General features: G+C 34.4%; 1 protein-coding gene across 1 annotated transcript in view; it reads right to left on the bottom strand.

Moving 5' to 3' along the window:
• Positions 1 to 6,045: 6,045 nt before the first annotated feature.
• LOC137646731 (LIM/homeobox protein Lhx2-like) overlaps positions 6,046 to 10,000 on the bottom strand; it is a 183,099-nt gene continuing 179,144 nt past the window's right edge. Inside the window, exon 9 of the mRNA XM_068379838.1 lies at positions 6,046 to 6,939. Within this exon, the coding sequence (XP_068235939.1) occupies positions 6,727 to 6,939 (213 nt within the window). The 3' untranslated portion in view covers positions 6,046 to 6,726. The remainder of the gene's footprint in view (positions 6,940 to 10,000) is intronic.

The following is a 10,000-nucleotide window of genomic DNA, read 5'->3' as shown; positions in this document are numbered from 1 at the left end:
TAAGCTTGCTACCGCATGTTTTATACTGTTTGAAATTTGTGTCATTTTTGCTCTCAACTATTTATATATAAGCTTGTTGTCTAGTTGAATAAAGTTCACTTGCACTGATCTCGCCTCTCTGTTAGCACCTTTGGAGACTTCGCGCACGTTCGGGAAGAGACAGATCTTTGCGTTGTGTTTACTCTCAGGTAGCTGTCTGTGGTGTCGAATGTTGTATGTAAATTCATTTCTTCATTCATATTTCGAACATTTATATCGTGATGTTGTAATTATGTCATACAATTTATGTAATTGAATTTTTAAATGTATATTTTCTTTACAGAAAATATTTTAACTTTGGAATATATTCGTATTTAAAAGGTGAATATTTATCTAATTAAAGTTAATTCCTTTTAGAAAGTAATGTATTCACACACGTGTAGCCGATAAGCATCGCATTACAAGATTATTAGTTTCCACCAAGAGCTGCTGTCGGTTACAATTAAATGAATAAAATTACAAAATTAAATAAGATAATCATATGTTCCACACTGAAGTTTTATGAGTTTGGTTTTTTTTCAAGAATTGAGTGGCTAATAATCAGTGTGGTTTGTAAGTGGCAATCTTATAGGTCAGTGTATTTGGTGAACCTACCTATGCTGACACGGAAAGAGGTAAAAACGTTGCCGATGACCTAGAGTCGAGGATAGAATTCTAAAAACCTCACAGGCCATTATCCTCGAGTGCAAATCAGGCAAGAAAACACGTCTTACCCCTGCGGGAGATGGAGACAGACTACCACTTAATATTGGAATCGTTGAACCTATAGGTCAGTCGATTCTGGAATTGGTCAGTCCATAGGTCAGTGTGTTTTAGATTTGGCTAACCCATAGGTTGGGGTGTATTGGCATTAGTCTGTCCATAGATCAGTGTGTTTTAGATGTGGCTAACCCATAGGTTGGGGTGTATTGGCATTAGTCTGTCCATAGATCAGTGTGTTTTAGATGTGGCTAACCCACAGGTTGGGGTGTATTGGCATTAGTCTGTCCATAGATCAGTGTGTTTTAGATGTGGCTAACCCATAGGTTGGGGTGTATTGGCATTAGTCTGTCCATAGATCAGTGTGTTTTAGATGTGGCTAACCCATAGGTTGGGGTGTATTGGCATTAGTCTGTCCATAGATCAGTGTGTTTTAGAAGTGGCTAACCCACAGGTTGGGGTGTATTGGCATTAGTCTGTCCATAGATCAGTGTGTTTTAGATTTGGCTAACCCATAGGTTTGTTCATTTCGGAATTTGTCAATCCATAGGATAGTATATTTTGCACAAGGTTAACTGCTCAGATTAAGTTATCAGTGACCACAAAATATACAGACACCCTTTGGTATCGCACAATATAGCCGTAATAAATCTTAAGTATTTACCCATGAAATAGATTCATGTATGTAATCTTACCCCTGAAATAGATAGTAGCATGTACCTTTAATTATAAAATGATCTGAAAATCATTATAGGACTGAAATCAAACGACTGGTAAAATTAGACGATTTTTATTACTGACTTTGAAAGATAAAAGAATTGTTTTGTACAGGATTAGATTGGGGGGTGGGGGCGTTCAACCTCCACTTTCAGCAGAGGGGTGTGCCCCCTTAAAAGCACATTTAAAGAATCATGAGAGACCAGCCTTACAACTACACAGTTATTTTTGAGTTCTTTTTTTTTTTTTTAACTCGCTTTGATTTTCAAGTGGATTAAGGAATGCGACATTCATACACCTCAAAGAGATAAAATTTCAAAATTTTCTGCGCATGTTCTGGGGAAAACTTACTGTCTTCGCTTGCTTTTCGAAAGTGTTTCTGGTCCTTATGGAAAACTTCGGCCTTTTTCTTTATTTGGATCTTTTTTTTTGGGGGGGGGGGGAATTATGAGTTTTTCGTTACCGGTCTTTTTTTCTAACTTAAAGCCTTTTCTTGATTACATGCTTTTTTATTTAAGTAAATCTCGTTTTTTTTTCTATATATAATTTACCTATTGGAAAACTTGAAAATTTTGGATTAACTTACAGTCACTTTTTGAAATTTTGTAAGCTTTTTGTTTTTATCAAATTGCAAGGCTAACTTGAAAAACTTAACTTTTTATGAAATGTGCAGATTTTTTTTCTTGATTAAATTAAAGGCCTTACTTGCAGGCTTTCGACCAAGTTATAACTTATTTTTTAAAACTTCCCATCATTTTTTTATATTAAATTATTTCTCTTTTTCGAAAACTCGAATAAATACTTTAAATTAATGTTGGGTTTAAGAAAACGTTTAAGTTACCTTAATGGAATACAGGTATTCTGGAAAACGTTTAGGCCTTATGTTATATTTTTTATAAACATACAAAATAATTTTTAAAAGGAACTTACTAGTAATTTTTAGAAAACTTACTGTATTTTTTTTAGGTTTTATTTGAGTTTACAAAAACATACAGGTTTTTTTCTTGTAGATTTTGAGACATTTTCGAAAATTTCCAAGCTGTTTATTCATAAACTAAAAGTGTCATTAAAATTTTAATGTTTTTGTGTATATATTGTTTATATATTGAAAAATTATTTAACTTTGCGGAAGTAATATTTTCTATTGAGAATATTGAGGCTTTTCCACAATTACAGGTCTAATTTTCTTTTAATATTCATGAAAATTTCTTTTAGTTGAGTAGCACCATTTAGAAAAAAATCTATCTCAAAGAAGAAAAATTTTAGTATATGACTCTTCTTTGCTTACTAAACTTTAAATATCTTAGACGTTTTTGGAATGTTGTGAAAAGTTTTGAAGTACAGAAATCTCTCTAATACATGAAAGAATTCTTCACAATAGTTAATATTTGTTCGGTTAAATTTATTCATCTCGGGGGATTCTAAGTTCTTTTTGATTAATTTATTCACGGAAAGCTTAATGAATTTTGGAAAAATTTTGCCGTATTGAAACATTGCTATATTTTTTCAAAGTAACTTGTATTAGAAAATTATATTTTCGTCAACAGGCATTCGAAGCTTCTCAGGTTTCGATGAGATAATTTTGTTGAAATTCTGTATGAAATTTTGTTGAAATTCTGTATGAAATTTTGTTGAAATTCTGTATGAAATTTTGTTGAAATTCTGTATGAAATTTTGTTGAAATTCTGTATGAAACTGTTGAAATTCTGTATGAAATTTTGTTGAAATTCTGTATGAAATTTTGTTGAAATTCTGTATGAAATTTTGTTGAAATTCTGTATGAAACTGTTGAAATTCTGTATGAAATTTTGTTGAAATTCTGTATGAAATTTTGTTGAAATTCTGTATGAAATTTTGTTGAAATTCTGTATGAAATTTTGTTGAAATTCTTCAAATTCTGTATGAAATTTTGTTGAAATTCTGTATGAAATTTTGTTCGCTTTGGTACATCACGTTATTGATAAAACAAATGAAATGATTTGCACTTTATCAGAAAAAAAAATACTTTCTAAAAATTATTTGAAGTATAGTTAATTTTGTTTTTCAGTCATTTCCCGTTTCTTTATGATGGCCCTGAGAGGAAGATGCAATATTACTGTAATTTGACATTTATTCTAAAAAATATGAAATTCCTCCCAGGAAATCCTGACGTGAAATATAAAAAGGCAAAGCCAGCAAGTTAACCCCAGAACATTTTTCATTAATCACATAATTTTATATAATTTCTTTTCTTTAAGGAAAGTCAATCAGATATAAATTTCTTCTGACATAACCAAAAAAAAAGATATCTCTTTTTGCAAATATAGAATCAGATACTGACACTGGAAACTATTTATAATGATACAGCATAAAAGTACAGTATGTAAACATGAATTATTTAGCTCCCTGAACATTGTAACAAAATCAATTTACGCAATTTGGATTGTAACCCTTTTCAACTGACTGGAAAAAAAACAGTAAAATGAAAAGAAATAAAGTCTTCTGTCACCCGTTGCTCTACAGAATTTTGACATTTGAAGTATAGCTCTTTCAGTATTTAAATGGAATACAAGAATATTTTGACAGTGCCACTGTGCCAAGTTGGTAAATACTACTGGTAAATGGTAGCGGAAGTTTCATGCAACCCAAGTTGGAAGTAAATTCTTACAAGGAGAAATGTATTTCTGAATTTCATGCTCAGCAAATGGTTGTTTCTCTTGCTTGAGGGTACACTCGGGCACACTTCTATCTAGTATCTCTTCCTCTTGTTTTGTTAAAGTTTTTATAGTTTTTATAGGAAATATTTATTTTAATGTTGTTACTATACTTAAAATATTCTATTTTTCTTTATTTCCTTTCCTCGCTGGGCTATTTTCCCTGTTGGGGCCCCTGGGGTTATAGAATCCTGCTTTTTCCTACTAGGGTTGTAGCTTAGCAGTTAATAATAATAATAATAATAATAATAATAATAATAATAATAATAATAATAATAATAATAATAATGATAATTTATTGCTGGCAATTATTTCCATTCTCGTAATCTCTCTTCGTGTTTGATATAAACTGTTTCTCCTGGCTGTTCGGCACGTAATCTTAAATTCATTCTGAAAATAATGCTATTGATAATAATGATAATAACAATAATGACAATAATGACAATGATTATAATGCTAATAAGGGAGAGATGGCATTGTTCCTCTTAGTCAGCTTGCCAAGGGTCTAAAAAGAAAGCATTGCGATGGCTCTCCATCAAAGGTTAATGGTTCGTCTGAATCATTGTAACTTCTGAATAAATATCACCACAAGAATCGAAACGAGTTGGGGGTACAAAACCAAATTACAATAATGGACTTATCAATCCAATAATAATGTGATTAAAAAAAAGCTCAAGACTGAATAGGTCACCTCTTTCTGACTCACACAACCGGGTTTCATCAACACTACACAAAGACGAGGCCAAATAAATTATATTTATATATATATTTTTTACAGATAATGCTTTTCCCATTAAGGATTAGAAAGAAAGTAAATTTCTCTTTTTCCGTTCATTAAATGTCATTAACTTTATGCTTACATACACTTACATTTGTGTACATAACTATACATTTGTATCCTTCACGACATTACCAAAGGAATCCATTATATCAGTACGGCGACCAATAGGCCACAAATATACACAATAAACACCTACACATTCAGTCCGGGCAGTCAACATCCAACATGAATGATACAAATTTGAAAGGGCAACAAATCTAGTTGCTGTGTTGAAAGAAAGATATGAAACCACTCTTAAACGTACAGTTGTGGGCCTGTGCTGTGTGTGTGAGTTGAGTGTGTTTTTACTGCCTCCTCCAACTAATTCCTCAGTGCAGGGACCGAAAGATACTTTTAAAAACTACCTGTATATAAAGGATATTGGTGAAAATGATAGCATCCCAAGTTAAAAGGTCGGGAGTGTCTCATGCAATGCAAGAAACACATTTTCATCGTTGTTCGAAGTTTCAGATTTGATACATAACGCGAGAAATAAGCTAGATTAAGAGGCAGGACTCGGAAACTAGGGCACATCCAAACAAAACTTTGCTATTGAGCTAGCAAATGCTGGCTACCCTCCTCTCGCCCCCCCTTTATTTCACCACAGGTACTGACAAGGCTTCTGCACTTAATATTATCCATGACATGATAACACTTCTCGCTGTTTGTGAAATGTATATGCCTCAGTGGTGCGGGATAACACTTAGTTGCTTACTGGTATGTCTTTGAAATAAGTCTTTTGACTCACAAAGTCAAGTAATCTGTTCACAGGTTTATTAGTCAAATAACTGATAATTAGATTCAAGTGTTTCTTTTAAAAGAACATTGTTTAGCTGTCAGGAATGCCATCTTCATTTTTTTCTGTTAATATTTTAAGACTTCATGAATAGGTTTATTTCATGACCAAAGCTACAGTACTTTCGTCTGTAAAATCACTCTCCTTAAAGCCTTATGAACGCCACTGAAAATCACAATAAATAGTTAATTAGTCACATCATCCATGTCAGGAGTGTTTGTTTGAAATTTCAAACTTTGACTTTGAGCCATCTTATCAGATGTTTCTGTCTAAAGAAGCCCTTCTTTTTTTTGTATCCACATCACAAGCACTCGTCACTATCTGGCAATTGGGAAAGGAAGACGTTAATATAGTTCCTGATACGTCTGCCTCTCTTCACTATCACTTTCGCCTTTGATGCGTTCCACAGTTTCGGCGTTCTCCTTCTTCAGGCCTTGGGAATAGTTGGCATGCGGAAGAGGTGGTAGAGGAGGAGGAGGAGGAGGAGGAGGGGGCGGTGGAGGAGGAGGAGGAGAAGATGGTGAATTACTATCTGAAGGTGATGCGCAAGACCTCACGTCATAGAATCTCTTCTCCTTAGGATAGTCGAGATGGTATGAGGTCAGGTCTTCTGAACTGTAGGACAACTCCTCGGCCTCTTCGCTAATCACAGAAAACGATGACGGGGAATGTTCCTTGGTACTGGACGGATGGCCGCCCTCGCCGAAGAAAGAGTTCGGAGACCTCCTGCCTCCTCCTCCTGGGAAGTGGCCTACGTGGGCGAAGGAGGAGGAAGGGGAAGAAATGGAGGAGGACGAGGAGGGGGAGGCATGGTGGGGATGATGGTGGAGGTCCCCCCCGAAAGAGTTTTGGTAGTTAGAGAGAGACTGCTGGAGGGAGGAGAACAGGGGCGGACCAGAAGTCACGGGTATCTGGGGCAAGGGTATTTGTAGGTGCCCACCAGGATCGGGGTGAGACAAATGTCAAAACATCTGCTGGTAGGACATCTGGGAACTGTTGCCCTCCTCGGGACTCATGGCCGAAGGGGGAACAGTTGGAGTGTCAGGGTAGTCTCCGACGGATCCCTCGCCCTGTTGCCCTTCGAGGCCTCCTTCACTCCCACTCCCTGCAAGGGCCTTCGGGTCTTTGGACATCAGTTGCCGTCGCCATTTCGCTCTTGCGTTTTGAAACCAAACCTGCGGAGGAGAAGAAATGAAGAAATGCATTTAGGTCGTCATTCAAAAAACATGAGAATTATTGAGCCCAGAATTTACTGTAATTGTCTATGAAATAAAGGCAGTTGCAAGCTTCTAAGTCTAAATTGTTGTGATATGCATACATTCATGCATACATACATACACACACACACACATATATATATATATATATATATATATATATATATATATATATATATATATATATATATAAATATACACACATATATATATATATGTATATATATATATATATATATATATATATATATATATATATATATATATATATATATATATATCATGGTATTAGTATATTATATAATTCATGATACCCTCCAAATAATAAATTTTATGTGCTGTAATTAGTTTCTCTCTCATACTGATATCAACGACACTCCTCTTAATGCAAATTACACTGAATTATAGTATTATTCATTATGATTTATTCTCCCTCTATACATCAACAAACTAGTAACTTCAGTGTAAAGGCCCTCACACGGAAATTCATTCTTTTTATTTGTTTTGCGTAGATACACAACTTTGTCCTGGGCGCAGTTTGTTTTAAGCCCACTGGTTAACGTGGTACCCGAATAAGATTGCATCGGTACAAAATTCTTTCAGTGAATAACATTCAAACCAAATACTTTCAATGCATAACATTCAAACCAAATACTTTCAATGCATAACATTCAAACCAAATACTTTCAATGCATAACATTTAAACTCGGTTTCCTTAATCGACAGACCCAAACTGTCACTGACCGTCCCACTCTGTCACTAACGAATGCTATTGTCCTTTTACCATTTTGTGAATGTGAAAAGTATTTATAAAGGGTTTATGTTTTTATGTTGCTTCGTGGAAATTGCTATGAACGCTTGCTTTCTTTATACACCGCAACTATTATACTAATAAGAAATGTTCTTGTGGGAAATGTAAATTAGGAGAATTTGCTATATAAATACAACGTAAAATAATGAATTATTATTATTATTATTATTATTATTATTATTAAATGCTAAGCTGCAACCCTAGATGGAAAAGCATGATGCTATAAGCCCAGGGGCCCCAACGGGGAAAATACCCCAGTGAGGAAAGGAAACAAGGAAAAATAAAATAGTTTAAGAATAGTAACAACATTAAAGTAAATATTTCCTATATAAACAATAAAAACTTCAACAAAACAAGAGGAAGAGAAACTAGATAGAACAGTGTGCCCGAGTGTACCCTCAAGCAAGAGAACTTTAACCCAAGATAGTGGAAGACCATGGTACAGATGATATGGTACTATAAAACTTGATGCTAAGAAAAATGTACCTTTATAGAAATGAAATTATGGTTAAACCACGCTTCCCACTACTCTAAGTAATACTTAACTTTCCAAACTATTCCCTTCCAAGGTTAGTTAGCTACTGTCCTCATTCTTCTTTCACCCACTTTTCTTATGAGCTAAAAAAATCACTTTTAGTAGAACTTCATTCCAAAATCGTTGCTTATGGAATCCATCCAAATTTTGGTTTTGTTTTTGCTTTGATTTCTCAAGATTTTCCAGGGGAAATTTCAAGACAATTCGGCTTTGTTCTTCCGAAATTTGGCTGAAAGTCATTTCACGGCCTTTTTACTAGGGAAATTGGCCCTCTAATATTTTACCCCTTTTCAAAGAAACTTATGGGATCCATCCAAATTTTGGTTTTGTTTTGGTTTTGATTTCTCAAGGTTTTCCACGGGAAATTTCACGACAACTTGGCTTTATTCTTCCGAAATTTGGCTAAAAGTCATTTCACGGCCTTTTTATTATGGAAATTGCCTCTCTAATATTTTACCCTTTTCAAAGAAACCTTTTTACAAGGGAAATTGCCCCTCTAATATTTTACCCTTTTTCAAAGAAACTTTTACTTCTAAAATCGAACCTGTTCTACTAATCGGAACTTTCATATCTATTTAAACAAAGATATTTTCTTTACTGTTCAAAATTTAATAAGACGAAACACTTTCATCTTTTATTCAAAGTAAATAGTTTTGCACTCCCGATGCATCGCTTGTCAGAAGACTGTTGTAATTCCTATTGCTTATTCATAGCTTAGCAAGTAATGATAATAATAAACCATGCATTCAAAATTGATTGGCTAGAAGTCCGCGAGTGCGTGCGTTAGAACTAATGAAAGATTTAAATTTATTTCTGTTTCATTCAGTATTGTTTGTTGATTTTCAATTTTTACACACACACATACACACTCACACACGCACGCGCACACACACACACACATATATATATATATATATATATATATATATATATTTCTTCTTCTTTGTCTACATCTTTTCCCACTTCTATGTGGGGTCGATGTTTCTGGTCAGCTTTATATATATATACATATATATATATATATATATATATATATATATATATATATATATATGTGTGTGTGTGTGTGTGTGTATATATATATATATATATATATATATATATACACACACATATATATATATATATATATATATATATATCTATATATATATATGTATGTATGTATGTATGTATATACTCGACATGTAAACCTTACATGTTATATTAAAGACAAAACTCCTGCTAGCTAAATACTCCCCTTCCTCCTCCCTCCCCAAAATCACCCCCCTCTCTCCCCCCACCCAATGCACTGCATCAACAACCCCACTTGAGCATCTACCCATATATCCGCCGCCGTGATATCTGTAGTCGAAATGCTTTCGGGGGTACAAAACACGGGCGACCGTGACTTTTATTCGCCATAACTCGCCTGAGAATTATGTTAAAGAATCAATAAAATACGCCACAGGTAAGCAACAATGGAGCTCTCGGCGACAGCGCGAAGAGAAACAGATGTCGTGACGTGAGATGCAAGGTTGGCACTGATGCTCTTAAGCGGGAGGCTGGGAGGGGTTAGGAAGTTGGGGGGGGGGGGGTTTGATATGGGGTAGAATTATTTCCTGAGGGCCATTGGATCAATTTAATACATTTTAATATTATAAAACCTGAGTGAGAACCTTAACGTGGTGAAA

The sequence above is a fragment of the Palaemon carinicauda genome, chromosome 9, assembly GCF_036898095.1.
Source record: "Palaemon carinicauda isolate YSFRI2023 chromosome 9, ASM3689809v2, whole genome shotgun sequence".
NCBI lineage: Eukaryota > Metazoa > Arthropoda > Malacostraca > Decapoda > Palaemonidae > Palaemon > Palaemon carinicauda.
Note: the sequence above shows the minus strand (reverse complement) of the source record. Positions and strands in the feature narration are given on the sequence as shown.